Source organism: Sceloporus undulatus, chromosome 2 (genome assembly GCF_019175285.1).
Source record: "Sceloporus undulatus isolate JIND9_A2432 ecotype Alabama chromosome 2, SceUnd_v1.1, whole genome shotgun sequence".
Classification (NCBI taxonomy): domain Eukaryota; kingdom Metazoa; phylum Chordata; class Lepidosauria; order Squamata; family Phrynosomatidae; genus Sceloporus; species Sceloporus undulatus.
Window position 1 is genome coordinate 65162471 of NC_056523.1, and position 15623 is coordinate 65178093.

At 38.0% G+C, this 15623-nt stretch overlaps 1 protein-coding gene across 3 annotated transcripts in view; it reads right to left on the minus strand.

Annotated features, from left to right (window-relative positions):
* The window catches only part of PPARG (peroxisome proliferator activated receptor gamma), a 90865-nt gene that overhangs the window by 18397 nt on the left and 56845 nt on the right, over positions 1 to 15623 (minus strand). For all 3 annotated transcript variants that reach the window (XM_042453947.1, XM_042453949.1, XM_042453948.1), the window contains exons 3-5: positions 15449 to 15618; positions 13259 to 13397; positions 896 to 1095 (exon numbers count right to left, since the gene is read on the minus strand). In XM_042453947.1, the coding sequence (XP_042309881.1) occupies positions 896 to 1095; positions 13259 to 13397; positions 15449 to 15618 (509 nt within the window). The remainder of the gene's footprint in view (positions 1 to 895; positions 1096 to 13258; positions 13398 to 15448; positions 15619 to 15623) is intronic.

The window sequence follows — 15623 nt, forward strand, 5'->3', positions numbered from 1 at the left end:
GAGGACACCTCTCTAGGAATCTCTAGGTCCTTCAGTGCAACTCTGTGGTCAATGTCCAACATACACTGACCACAGAATGGCACTGGAGTAGCTACAAATGGTCCTTCAGTGCAACTTTTAAAGTTGACCACAGAGTTGCACTGGAGGACCTAGACAGTCCTAGAGAGAACATATTAATGAAATCTGTGAATAATCAAATCCGCAAATATCAAAGCCGCAAATATGGAGGGATGATTGTATACATGACCTCTGTGTGCCTATGGAAACATACATAGATGCTCAGATCACAGAAGACTCATTCCTTAAATTCCATGTTCTTAAATAAAATGAAGATTTCTTCTTTAGTGCTGGGGGCAAAGCTGATCCAAGTGTTATAATCTGAACAAAGAAATCAGGATAATATGATGTGTTACACTGTATAGAGAATAGCACCACTATAAATCAAAGGAAAAGAAATGCCAGAAGCTGCGACTGGATAAGAATGGATCTCAAGGGACTCCGTTAGGTTATGTTGTATATGACTATCAGGATGTTTGAAATGGATATTACAGCTTATTCTCTAACAGATAGCTCCATTGGATAATATGGGAGATAACCTATGGAAAAGGGGTTACAGTACAGGAAGAAGTGGTGCTCGACAAGTCTAGAAAGGTTATGCTGACCTTCACATTCTTGTACTGGATTCAAATATTTTATTAGGATCTCTTTTTCCCAAATGATGTTTACTTATCCTATCCAAAAACATTTCCTGTGTTTCTGCCATAGTTTGAAATATGTAATTACCAATGCAGAATGCTGTTATTTTTCTAAAAAAATTAAATAAATACTGTTCTGCTTGCATGGTAATTGTTTTTTTCTGCCTCAGAGAAGAGAACAGAAAGTAGAGAAAACTCACAGATTTGTCTGTTGTCTTTCCTGTCAAGATGGCCCTTGCCTTGGCTTTGGTCAGAGGGAAGGATTTGATGTATGAATCATACAAGAGCTTGGCAAGGGCTCGTAGATCAGCAGACTCAGGGTTTAGCTGGTCGATGTCACTTGAAATCTCTGCCAAGAGCTTCTCCTTCTCAGCTTGTGGCATCCGCCCAAACCTGATAGCTGGGGCAGAGAGGGAAAAAGACAAATGTTACAATAATGATCAACTGCACACTAACATATGTATAACAGTTGTAATAATTTTTTTCATGATCTTTTACAGCTGCATGGAATGGAATTTTTATGGCAAGAGTGCATTAAGAAGAGTGGAAAGAAATGATCAACCCATAAAATGCGCATGGGGTGATAGGCTTCATGGAACAGTTAATGATAGTATCTGGGCTCTGCAAAGCTAGTTTGCATGTTTGCAACAAATTGTTGACTAGTTATAAAGATCCCCAGGAGAATTCAGAGGTATTTTGCTGGAAGCCAAACTCAAAGGGCCTGATTCATTCCAGAGTCATGCTGATGTAGCTGTTTTCTGCTTTCTCAGAGAAATAATTTGGGATTAAACCAGACTGTGCACGAAGGAGGAGCAAACAGGTACTGTGGTAAGCCGGTACCTTTTCTTCTGGGATGATAATGGATGTTTTGTACTGTTCCCACTGCATAGTGGTCATGCTGGCTGGGGGATACTAGGCATTGTAGTTTGAAAAGTAACTTTTCCCAGCACTGTTCATAATTAACATAATCTGAATCATATTATGGACTCACATGTACAGAATACGTGTGTGCCCTTCAATGGGCCAAACAGACAGGCCAAAATAAAGCTGCAATGGTTCTCTGTAAAAGTTTGAAGGAAGCATCTTTCGTCTGTTTTGTCTCCATTAATAATTGCATGCATCTAAAATCTGCAAAATGCTTTGTGACTGGGAAGTCACAGTCACATTACAGTGATCAGCCATCTTATGCCAATGTAATTCATACTCTTAATGCTTAGGATATCAATATTCTCTCTTAAACAGAGTTCCATCATTAATGAAAAAGATTAATATTATTCAGTATCAGCAAGAGACTCAGCAAGGCTGCATGTTATCACCCTATCTGTTTAATTTGTATACTATACATGTCAAATGTAAAGCAGGATTAGATTTAGAGGAAGGAACATCTAAATTGGAGGAAGGAATAGCTACAATTTAAGTTATACAGATGATACCATATTACTAGCAGAAAATAACAAAGACTTGTAACAGTTACCGAAGAAAGTCAAGAAAGAAAGTGAAAAGGTAGGTTTACAGCTCAACATTAATAAAACAAAAATAATAACCACAGATGGTTTATATAATTTTAAAGTAGACAATGAAGACATTGAAATGGTTCAAGATTTCCCCCCTCTTAGCTCAGTCATTACAGACACTGCAGCAAAGAAATCAGAAGAACAGGACTTGGAAGGGAATCTATAAGGGAGCTAAACAAGATCCTGAAGTGTACAGATATATTGTTGACTACTACAGTCACGATTGTCCATGTCACCATATTTCCCACTTTTATGTATGGCTGTGAAAGCTGGACTGTGAAGAATACTGATAGAAGAAAATCAACTTGTTTGAAATTTGGTGCTAGAGAAGAGTTCTATGGATAAGTGGACTGCTAAAAAGACAAATAAAATCAAGCCTGAGTTATCCCTGGAGGCCAAACTGACTGAGACTGTTGTACTTTCCATCATGGGTGGTTAAATGTCTGTACTGCAACCAACATTGTGAGTTTGATCCTGCAGAGCTCCAGGCTGACTCAGCTTTCCATCCTTTTGTAGGTCAGTAAAATGAGTAGCCAGCATGTTGGGGGCAATTGGCTAACACACTGTAAACTGTTTAGAGAGTGACCAGCACTACAAAGCGGTATAGAAATGTAAGTGCTATATTGCTATAGAAAAAACAATAATACATGGTAAGGTAGAAAGCAGTAGGAAAAGAGGAAGATATTACAGATGGATAGACTCACTCAAAGAAGCCACAGCCCTGAGTCAGTAAGATCAGAGCAGGGCTGTTGATGACAGGCTGACTTGGAGGTCTCTCATTCACAGGGTCACGCAAGTCAAAGTTGACTTGACAGTAGTTAACAACAACAATGGGGGAAAAATAAAGGTCATCTTGTTTTAATATCCTCACTAGTTATCCCCTCTCCCCAGCCATATCTAGATTGCTTTGCAAATCCTGCAAATGGGATTCATCAAGCACAGCTGATCTTTTCTGGAGAATTTAGAACTATGTACATCATCTAGTCATCTTGTCATGAACCTTTGCTTTCTGGATTCCTCATTGTACCTTGAGAAAAGAGAAGGCAGTGGAGAGAGCAAGCTCCTACTCCAACTGAAGATTGCTGGTGACAATATACATACTGTGGTAAGGGATACAGAATCAAACTGTAGTTTATGTATCCTTGAAGAGCTGAATACTTCCTATAGGTGGTGACAGTATTATTTGTAGTCTTCATTTCTACGGCACATTTCCATGAACATCAAATTTTATAGCCCTTAACAAAGCAGGCAACTGACAATTCCTCTGTTCCTGAGATACACTGTTGTATTTGCCTGCAATAAACTCATAGCAAAGCACATAATCCCTTTAACAATCTGAGAATTTCCTAGATTAGTGCTATAAACTGCAAGCACTGGAGGTCAACACAAGTTGTGTCTCCTTGTCATGCTGCATCCATCCCCCTATTGCAGATGATAGAGAAGAAATGCCTGGGGTAGCTGAAGAAGGTCATCACTTCTTGTTCTCAGAAGAAAAAATATATGATCAGATTCACAATTTGCCACATTGGCTTTGGAGTTTGGGAGCTTCAAGTCTAACAAGTATCCCCCCCAAGGGTCTGATCAGTTTAAAATGAGAGAAACAAGTAATATGGTTAAGAGCCAGTTTTGGCACAGTATACATTTGCTGGAATATTTCCAACTGTTTTATATGATTTCCTGCAAATCTTTATTCCTGTCAATGATTAGTATCCAAACAATTTGATATTTCAGTCATACCACCATGTGGAAGTATATTTTTTAGGATCAGAATGCTCTCCTTTTCACTCAATAAATACATGCTTTACTGCTGCCAATTCTTGTACTGAAAATCTAAAGCACACACCTATTCATATTCTCTTAACTATAACTAGTAAACTTACAAATATATGTATTTACTTTTATTTATTCTTCCCAGAAAAAAAATGTAATAAACTAGAAGCATGTGAGGAGAGTTTGAAGATTAGCAAAGAAGGAAATAGGGAAACACATTTTTCCCTGATAGTGGAATAGGATATTACATAAAACAAAAACACCCCCCCCCCCAAAAAAAAACCCTAAAAAGCTTATGGTTGAAAGTTGCAATGCCACCTTGGATTCCTTTGTAATGGAAATATAATGGCATTTACCCTTTATTTGTTTGTTTATTTTAATCATTTTTAAAGAACAACCTGCTTATTTTTTTTCCCTTCAAATTTTATTTTATCACCCTTTATCACTGCATTGTTTCTTTTCAGCCCTGCTGGTACTAGCCAAGGATTTAGTGTAGGTTTTACTATAGGGAAAGGTTGTAGTAGACATTACTGGAGCAAGGGGGGAGAGGTTAGGGCAAAACGTAATACACAGATGAGGGGTGTCACTGGGGGGTGGGTGGTATGACAACACTGCTATCCAAACATCTGCCTTTTGGCAGAAACAGGCTGTGGCATTCACCTGAGTCCTTTTAAAATGCTGGAGTTCAGTGGAAGAGATGGTATGAGTAGGGTGATGCTCAGTGGGAGGAGAAAAGAGAGGTCCCAGGTTTTTACAATTTTATTTTTTTATTATTATTTTTAAAATCTCTTCAAAAACATCACACCTTACCAATTTTTCACTTTAACCACTTGAAATTATGTACACATAAATGCATTTGGGCTATGCATATGATATTGTAATTTAAAGATAAAATTTTAATGCTGCTAGCTGTTTATGTCACAAACTACTGTCATTACGTTCAGTGATATACAGAAATTATGATTTATAAGAAACATTAGTACAAAGAACAATACTAAAGATACTAGTAAGGATAAGGGAGCCCTGATACCACAGTGGTTAAACCTGCAGCAACAAAGTTGTGAGTTTGATCCCAGGGGCTGCAAGGTCCACTTAGCCTTGCATCCCTCCATAGGTCACTAAAATGAGTACCCAGATGGTTGGGGCAACTAGCTTACACACACTGTAAACTGCTTAGGGAGTGCTTAGTTCACTGATAAGTGGTATAGAAATGTACTTGCTATTGCTATTACTATTGTATGGTGTGATATGGGAAGAGGTCAATGGGGGTGGGGTGACACCATGAATTACCACACCAGGTAACACCAAACAGAATGAAGCCACTGTCACAGATTCTGTTTTTGATGGCAGGCTCAAATCCTTCATAGCTTTTAGATTTGTCTTGAGTTATATTACACAATTAATCCTTATTCTACTGTTAGTGCTAATAAACTGATCAGGAGGGGCACATACTAACATGTGAGGCATACAGGTTTATGTGAATTTATAAAGCATGTGTCTGATTGATTTGGTTCAATAACATGCAAATGGGGACAGCACAAGGATGAAAGCAAAGGAGGATCTGGACTGAATTTTGCCCATAAGGTTAAAAAGTGGTAGTAGTGGTGGTGATAAAAGTATCTCTAAGGGGAATGCTTTGAGTTATCAGCAAATTCAAATGAGTAGAGCTAGCACCACTGCAAGATTTGATTCATACCCAATGGATAAATCTTTGCACTGATTCTTAGATTTTATATTGTGATGCCCAGTAGGAATCTTAGAGCCCCTCAGATGGAGATGTTATGATTTATTAATCTTTAAAAATAATTCATAAAGTATGTTTTTATAAGATATTATTCAAACATATTTTAAAATTAAGATTCTTGTCCTTAAACCAAAAACAGGTCAAATTTGAGAAAATATTTTTCATTCCAATGTAATTGTTGCTGTTACCACCCAAAGTTAAGATTTCTTTTTGGCATCAGTAAACTGTTTTATACTGAGAATAGCAAAAACCACTGAGAAGATATTTTCTCATCTTGTTTGCAATTTTTTAAAATTATACACATCTCTATGTTATGACATTCTATTCCTGTTTTCATTTGGCTTTGACAAGCAGAGTCTACAGAAACCTCATTAGAATTTACTTTTAGAAATGAAGATATTAAGTGATTTCAAATGAATTTATAGGATGAGACTGAAATACAGAAGAGGTTGTGTTTTGTTTATACAGTATACCAGCCTCCTAAGTCTTTCTAAACAGGGCCAACTACATTTTACGCCCAAATGCCTTCTTTTAAACTCCAGTAACAGCTTCTTTTAGTGAAATAAAGCATTGTAAGAGAGAGAGATCATGGACACAGAAATATTGGGTATGGGGAAAGAAGGATTGCTTCAATCCTTTCCTGCCCACCACTTTTTCACTCTAATTTGTCTTAACCACTTTTTTTTCAAAAGGGCTGCAAGTTGGTGCAGTGGCGTCACTAGGATTGGCATCACCGAGTGTAGTAACTCATGTGGTCATCTCCCCCTTGACCTCCTCCCATACCATATCATACAGAAGCCTTAGTAATGTTTTTTGTATTAATGTTACTCATAAATCACAATTCCTGTATATCACTCAGTGTAATAGCAATAGCTGTGACATAAACAACTAGGATAATCAAAATTATACTTTTAAATTACAGTATCACACACACAGCCTAAATGTATTTACATGTGCATAGTTCAATGTGGTTAAAGTGAAAATATGTTAAGATGTGATTTTTAAATTTTAAAAAAATTAAATTAAAATTTAAAAACTTAAAAATTTATTAAAAAAACAACTGGGACCTTTCCTCCCAGTGAGACTCACCCCATCTCTTCCACTGAGTTCTAGAATTTTAAAGGACACAGGTGAATGCCATAGTCCATTTCTGCCAAAAGACAGATATTTGGGAAGCAGTGGTGTCACCCCGCCCCTTAGAGTGTGACCTGGTGTGCTCTGCACCTTCCAAGTGATGCCCTTGTGTTTACACTTATATGTGATAACTATTTGAAAGCACATTTGCTGAATGGTTTATATGACTGTTTTGCATCATAGTACCCCCACAGCTCAAGAACTGCACAAGATATTACATCTGGGTGCCAGAACCAAAACCAATCTTCTGGGAAATGAGCCATTGGATATGTAAGAAACAAACAAGTCAAGTTTTGGTGATTTTTTCCTCATTAAAAATTGGAGATGTAAAAAACATAGAATGTGCGTTGAGAAAGTCCCCAATATACAATTTCCCTTTTTTTCTTTTTGCATCTATTTGTTGCCCTGCCTTCCACGTCTCTGCTAATCTCTGGCACCATTTTCTTCTGTACAAAATAATCCTTTCAGGCAACCTGGAATCATTTAGTCCAGAGACGAGGAAAGTGCAGCTCGGATGAGACGTTATCCCCCACCCCAAATGACTCCCTCAACCTCCCAAAATCTTTCTTTCTTTCTTTCTTTTTTTTGGAAAACTTTTTTTGGGAAAAAGTCAACATGTGTCACACTCTCTAGTAGGTGCACAGCATACTTTCGCTATGTTTTGCTGCTATCTCCTCAGCTATTTTAAGCCTGAGAGAGGTCTTAAAAAAACAAACAAGCAGAAAGTGAACTGTGATTTTTGTTCTACTTTCTGTTTTTAAAGCATTTCTTTGGCATAGAACAACCCATGGAAGGCCCAAAGGATTGCCAAACTGCCTCCCATGCTCCCTTAGAGGACACAGGGATGAATTCTGAGTCATTTAAAAAAAATTAAAAATCAGAGGTTGGGGGCATGGTGAGTGTAGCCCGATAAAGAGTTTGTGCAGTCCTTGAGCCTTGGGTAGTTGATTTCCCTAGATTCAGTCAATGTGTAGTTTTCATAGTGCTATATACTGTATATACTCAACTATATCAACTTCAAGTCGAGGGCAGGTTTTGGGCCAGTTATAGATTTTGATATGACTTGTGAATAAGTCAAGGGTAAAACCTAGGGGCATGTGACAAAGGATCTAAAAGATGAAGCAAAGGAAAACAATGTCAAAGAATTTATAAAATTCAAGCAGGCATAACTGTTTGTGGTCACCCTAAAGGCTGGGTGGATGAGAGAGTCAGGGCTCCCAGGGCAGATCACACTCTTGTCTTTAACTTACATTGACCCGTGGATAAGTTGACTCAGGGTATTTGGGGTATTTTTTGAATAAAATTTCTAGACTTATACATGAATATATACAATAACTAAGATGTTTGGCAATGTAGAATTGTCACTAAGGACAAGTGAAAGAGCATGGCTTTTCTTTGAAAAGAAGAGCATGCCTCCCCATATTACTGTAGCAATCGGATGCTACCTTGAGGAGGTATCTGCCGGCTGTGCCATTCAGGAAATGAAACAATCACATCACAATGTGAGAAGACACCCAGTTGTCTTAAGAGCAAGCAGACACCTCTTTTTGTTTAGAGAATGGGGGAACATTTTTTGTCTGATTAGCATGTTCTACCTAACAAACAACATGACACCTTAGAAAGGACAGCAGGTAAGGTGGAAGGGAGCAGGAAAATAGGAAGATCATACTATATAGGTGGATTGACTCAGGCTATCTACATTGCAGAAATAATCCAACTTGACACCACTTTAACTGCCATGGTTCATGTAGTTTTGTGAGATATTGAGCCTTATCTGTCAGAGAGCTCTTCTGCCACAACAAACTACAATTCCAACCATTTCATAGCATTGAGCCATGCCAGTTAAAGTGGTGTCAGACTGGATTATTTCTGCAGTATGGATGTAGCCTCAGTCAAGGAAGCCATGGTCCTGAATTTGCACGATCTGAGTAGGGATGTCAATAACAAGGTGCTCTTGGATGTCTCTCATTCATATGGTTGCCATAAGTCAAAGCTGACTTGATGACAATTACCAACAACTCAAGAAATGGAAAAGTAATGATGTTCATGTGGAACAAACACCTTAATAAAAGGATTTTATCTGCTTACAAAAGGGCAAAATTATTACCTACTTTACAGTTCACACTAGACCCCCCTCCAACACTTCTGGTGCTGCTTGTCATAGAACAGTGAATTCTGGCCAAGAATTTTTCAACATCATAACCCATAATTCTCTTTGGAGAAGTGACATGACAGCAGGTGTCACCAGCTGACACAAACCCACCAGATCTCCTGCTTTTCTCCATATAACTTGTCATTACACTTTAGCTTATTTTACCCTCTCTCAGGGACGTAGCCAAGAGGGGAGGGGTCCGTGGGGTCCGGACCCTCCTTCCATTAGATACAATGAATGGTATGTGCCGCCACGCCCAAGATCCAATATAATGGTGGCACTTAGTTTGGACCCCCCTCTTCCCAAAATCCTGGCTATGTCCCTGCCTCCCTGATGGTTTGAGAGTTGAACTGCAACTCTGGAAACAAGGGTTTGGTTCCAGGCTTGGCCATGAAACCCATTGGGAGACCTTAAGCAAGTCACATGTTCTCAGTCTCAGAGAAAGGCTTCTCCATCCCAGATCCACATCTTTTCACTTGCTACCCCTCACTCCTGGAACCTCCTTCCCCCCACTAGCATGGGTGATCACCTCTTTGACCAGCTTTAAAACTGAGTTAAAGACATTACTGTTCAGGGAAGCATCCCCAGAAATTACATGATTGTTATCCAATGTTTATTTTAATTTGGTGTTTGCTATATTTAATTGTTTGAATGTTAATATGTATTAATATTTAAAATGCAAATGGCACACTCGTGACATCGCAAGCGCAGGGAGGACGTGCGGACCCTAAGCATCCGGCACGTAAAAATGCCGGCGGCCTTGTGTATAGGGCGCCACCATTTTTACGCCCCCATCATGTGCTAGGGGTGAGGCCAGTATGGATGCTAGGTCCTCGGCCAACCCCTAGCACGTGACGGGGGTGTATTAAAGGCCCGTCTAGAACGGGCCAATAATAATAATAATAATAATGGCAAAACTCCTCTGAACAAATCTTTCAAAGAAAATTCCATGATACATTCATGGCCTTACGGTTGTCATAATTTGGAAACAATTAGCCACCATCCCAAGATACTTTTTCATTCCTTGGCATGAGTTTCTCACATTACCAGAAACATTTTTCTTCATTAAAAATTATGTGAGACTAATGCAGTATCATAAATCTCCATCCTGTCACCTCAAGTAGAATGGAATATGAAACATTATCTCATAATTTAAAATTACCAGTGTTAGTAGTACTTATGCATGTTCAGCTACAGATTTCCATTTGAGATCCTTTTCACAGGAAGGTTTCCTCAAGCAGATGAAGTAAGGAGTCTGATGTTAGTTTATTAGTCACTCACCACATTTCAAAATATACCTCTTATCATTTGATGCAAAGCAGCAAATGAGTCAGAAACAAAAAAGGGCCACGAGACGGATAACAAGGAAAATGCAGTGATTACACAAGTCTGATTACTAAAATAATATGCAAATAACCAAGCGAGCAAAAGCCAGTGCAGTTTGATGGAAATGTTGCAATGGAAAAGAAGGAAAGGGGATCAGGGAAGTAGAGGAGAACCGTAACCTAGACAACAGAGTAGTTTTCCAAGGCACACATTTATGCAGTGGTTGACCATGAGCCATGTATATGCATGGATATTCTCATGTATAGCCCTTTGCTTAGTGTTATAATTTAGGCTTATTTTGTCCATATTTATCCAAAAACTGGAAAAGTAGAAATTACAAGTTCTAATGATTTAGACATGTACAACAAAGTTATTGTGTAATTTATCACCTGTAACTGATGGGAAACATTCAGACAAAATAACCAGAAGGAAAAAAACACTGGAGAGCTTCTGCGTATACAGGTTGAATCTCCCTTATTTGGAATTCTGAAATCCAAAGCATTCCAAAATCCAAAATTATCCAGATGAGTGGCTGAGATAGTGATACCTTTACTTTCTAATGGTTCAATCTACTCAAATTTTGTTTCATGCCCCCAAATTATTAAAATATTATGAAATGATCTTCAGTGTATAAGGTGTATACAAAATTAATGAATTTCATGTTTAGACATGGTCCCCATTTCCAAAATATTTTACTATGTACGTGCAAATATTCCAAAATACGAAAAACTCCAAAATCCGAAACACGTCTGGTCCCAAGCATGGATAAAGAAGACTCAACCTGTAGAATAATTTGTACCCAAATTTGTTAGATGCTTAGTTTATATATTTTGGGTAATGCCAAGATGTCATGCATTGAAATACATTGGAAATAAGGATAGAACTTCTTAGATTTGTGCCTAAGACATAGACATATACAGCATGGTAGAACATAGTAAAAGATAACAGAGAAAAGCAAAAGAATAGCAGCAGTAGTGATGGGAACATAAAGAATGATAAACATTGCTTGTGTACAACAGACACAGCAAGCAAAATACCATCTAGCATATTGCTGATAACTGTAGATCTCTTCCAGCTGTCTTGCAAAATGATCACACTTCTTTACATTTTTTTAGCTGCACTGTTTTGCAAACTAGCACTCAATCATGTACATACTCTGGCTTCAGGTTTTGTAATTTCAAGGATCCAAATAATGCCACAGTAATCACACTGGGTTCCCTATGTTGAGGAACCTAGGCTCATACAATTTCCTGCTCAGCTGCCTTGCTTGAGAAGACTCTCATCACTCATGTGAGCTGGTTTATGGGCCCACATAAGATTTTCAGCTGTGCACCTAAAACGTTTTAGTAATACATCAAACAATGTAAAGTGTGACTGGGATAAAAATGAATAGAGGCATGTTCAGGGTGAGGTTCTAATGATGTGCAGTGCTGTTTTTAAGGTCTGTATATAGCCCTTTAACAAATTTTAATGTTTTTAACATTTTAACTTTATAAATTGTTTAACTGCTTTTTAAATAACTCTCATAGTTATACTTTCATTAATGACCTTTCATGAGAAGCATGACTTATTAGAAAAGACAGTAAATTGGTAGAAAGAGAGGAAGACTGCATGCCAGATGGCTGGACACAATCAGGGAGGTCACAGGCTTGAATCTGCAGGACCTAAGCAGAGCAGTGGAGGATAGGGAGGCTTGGAGTTGTCTCATCCACAGGGACACCATGAGCTGGGGCTGACTTCAGTGCAGTTAACAACAATAAATAATTATTAATGTGTATTGTTTTTAAATATGTTGTTAAGCTGCTTTGAATCCCACTGAAAATAATAATAATAATAATAATAATAATAATAATAATAATAATAATAGGTGCATGGGAAAACAGGATCACATAGGTACACTTTTTGTAGTTGTGAGATAGACGAGCCTTCCCTCTTGATAGTCTATTTTACAACAAAACCAGCTTTGCTCTGTGTAACATGTCTATTAGATGGTAAAGGTTGTGCCTGACTGTAGGGGGCTGGTGTTCAACTCCATTACTAAGCCGAAGAGCCAGCATTGTCAAAGATGACTCCGTGGTCATGTGGCCAGCATGTCTGTACAGAACGCTGCTACCTTCCTACCAAAGTAGTACCTATTTATCTATTTGCACTTTTACATGCTTTCAAACTGCTAGGTTGGCAGAAGCTGGGACTAATGATAGGAGCTCACTCTGTCATGCAGTGCTTGGGTCTATTACCATGAATATAAAACTGTCCAAAGGCTGTACTATTTGTGATGACTATGCATCACCTCCAGAACTACAGGCCATATTCTTCTATATATCAGCTGTTGGGGAATAATTCATCAAGGATACTGTTTGTACTTATGTCCTGCTTGTGGATTTCCCAGATGCATCCGGGATTCACTATAAAAACAAAATGGTGGATAACACAGGCCTTTGGTCTCATAAGTTGGGAAGCTGTTGCTTGTTTCTTCAGCTTCAAATTCTGTTCTGAGTCTAATGGACATCTTTGTGACTGTTTCAAATGTGTACTGCCTGTGTATAATGTTTATTAAAATAGGTCTGGATACCAACTATTTATTGCATGGAATCAGACTACCATGCTGAACTTTTGTTCAAGTAAGCAACTCATACATGGATTCCACAAATTTAAGAAGTGGGCAAGATTGTCCTGCATAGAATGCAATCAGTAAACTAATGGCCAGAGTTAGGAAAATCTTTGGCCATGTTGCCTAGGGGATTCTCGAAATGGTAGACCAGAAAGTAACTTTTTAGGTTCAGGAAATGGCCCAACACTGATCAGTTACACATGCTGAACTTGTTTCTGATCCTTAAATGCTAGATCAAAATGAATATTAATACCTTTCAAGTCACTATGTCTGTACTACACATATGTAAAAAGATAACAGCTATATACTCACCATTGTGTGACATTCCAACTGCCAGACATTTCTGGAATCTGCAGTACTGACATTTATTTCTGCTTTTCTTATGAATGCGACAGTTGAGGTCACACCGATCATAGATTAACTTTAACCGGATTGTTCTACGAAAGAAGCCCTTCAATAGGAATAAAGGGATGGGGGACAACATTAATCATAAAATTTTCCTGTTTCTGGCCTCATTGAGAGGGCCTCATTTTAAACCAATTATACTTCTTTTAATGTTGTGCTAGAAGATGTAAAGAACAATTATTTGCATTTTATAAACTCTGATTGCTCAAAGATTTGTACAGAACAGTTTAGTATTTTATAAGATACGTTTCTGTTTATTTTAAAGTATGTTCTCTTGGTTTCAAGGGAGCTTACTTCCTGATGGATATGTTTATGATTGTAGTTGTGATAACACCACCCCAAGTAACAAACTTGTCAGATATAGGATAATAGGGGAAGAAAGAAGGTAGCTATATTTGCTATTGTCTGGGCTATAACTTTGCAAGAATAATCTCCCAGCTAGTATTTGGAATTTTAAACTGTGTTAAATTATAACAGGTAAGAAAAATGATTTGATAGACCTTTCTAGAACAAAATGGAAAGAATTTCTGCATTTTAAGTAAAAAACACATACAGAAAAGTGGGTGCCTGAACAGCTTTCAGTGTTTGGTGAGGTACATCCTTTTAAGAACAATTTTTATTTATTTCAGAGGCTCTGAATCACAAGGACTACTGTACTTCCTGCATAATATTTGCTTTTTGGATATTATAATTCCTCTTCCATGCGTCTGTTAGTTTTCTCTTAGAATCAAACAATTTTATGTATTTGGCTGGTTTCTCCAAACTTGACTTCCATCTTTCCATCTATCCATCTATCTAATTTATATCTTGCCTCTTCCCCAGCGTGAGACCCAAGGTGGTAAGCAATCCCCCTAAAACACATTTTTTTAAAAAAACTTCTTAATGCAAAAGTTAAAATTAAACTACCTTTGATTTAAAACATAAATTAAAAAGCATTTAAATACATTTAAAACATAATAAAATAAAAATGCACTGCATTTATTTGCCATCACCAAATGCCTCTTAAGTAAAAAAAAATCATCACCTGCTGTCAGAAAGAGAGCAGGGAGGGGGCCAACCGGACCTCCCATGGATGGGAGTTCCAGAGCCTGGGAGAAGCCAAAGAGAAAGCTCTCTTTCTGTCCTCACCAACAGCACCTGCGAAGGTAGTGGGACTGAGGGAAATTCCTCCCCTGCAGATCTTGAGGCACACGCTTTTCCTAAAACCTTTACACACACATACACACACACACACACACTTTAATTAATGCTGCTTTCATAACTGCATAGTCCAAACTGGGATCTGCTTGTTAGCTAAAAGGAAATGAGTACATTGTTTGTTAAAACAAGATTAGCACAGATGAAATATAGCTTCATCAGTATTGCAGTTACGTAATTTTAAACCACAGGCTTAAAGGTTTTATGTGCTCCCCATCCTTAGAGGCCATGTGTTGCTTGTGGCACTTCTCTATCCTCACGCACCATTCTGTGTATTAGAATTACATCTACACTTCTGGTATGTTTAGGCAAGCAAGCAAACAAACTTTACACCAAATCTGATTTTAAAAATATATGATACCAACATGTGTAGTTTTGCATTTTAAAGTAATTTAAATCATAGCACCAAAATGACTACAAAAATAAAACTGAATTTGCTTCTACTGCTCTGATGCAAACATGATGACTCGGAACCATCAACAAAGCATCATTTTGTTGTAATATATTTGTAAAGAAAAAATAATACTATGAGCATCTGTAACCATGCACAATGAAATCTGTAATCCTCTGATTATAAATTGTTTTGAAAAAGAAGATGATGAAAGGATGGTGTGGGGATCTGGCATGTCCATGTTGCTGGCATGCCCATGGTGGCCTAGATTAGATGTGGGCCTGTTTGCTGCACGCAACACTTGCTGCTCTCTGCATAGATATTTCAAGGTCCTTTGAGTGCCACCCAATGTCTAGCCCTACCTGTATCACTAAGTTACAAGTTTAATTAAAAAATAAATCATCACATGCAAGGTGTTCTAACATATCTGATAATGATGAAGAAAGAATCACGAATAAGTGGTTTTCCAGTAACTTTCTAAAAGGATAATCTTGTTTAAGTCTACCTACCTTGCAGCCTTCACATGCGTGCACTCCATAATGAAACCCAGAAGCTTTGTCTCCACACACCCTGCATTCAATGGCCATGAGAGAACTGGAGGTGTCTTCATGAGGTTTATTATACATTTGAACTTTTTCTGAGAAGTATGGTGGAGATGGAGGCTCCATCTTGATTGCATCTGTA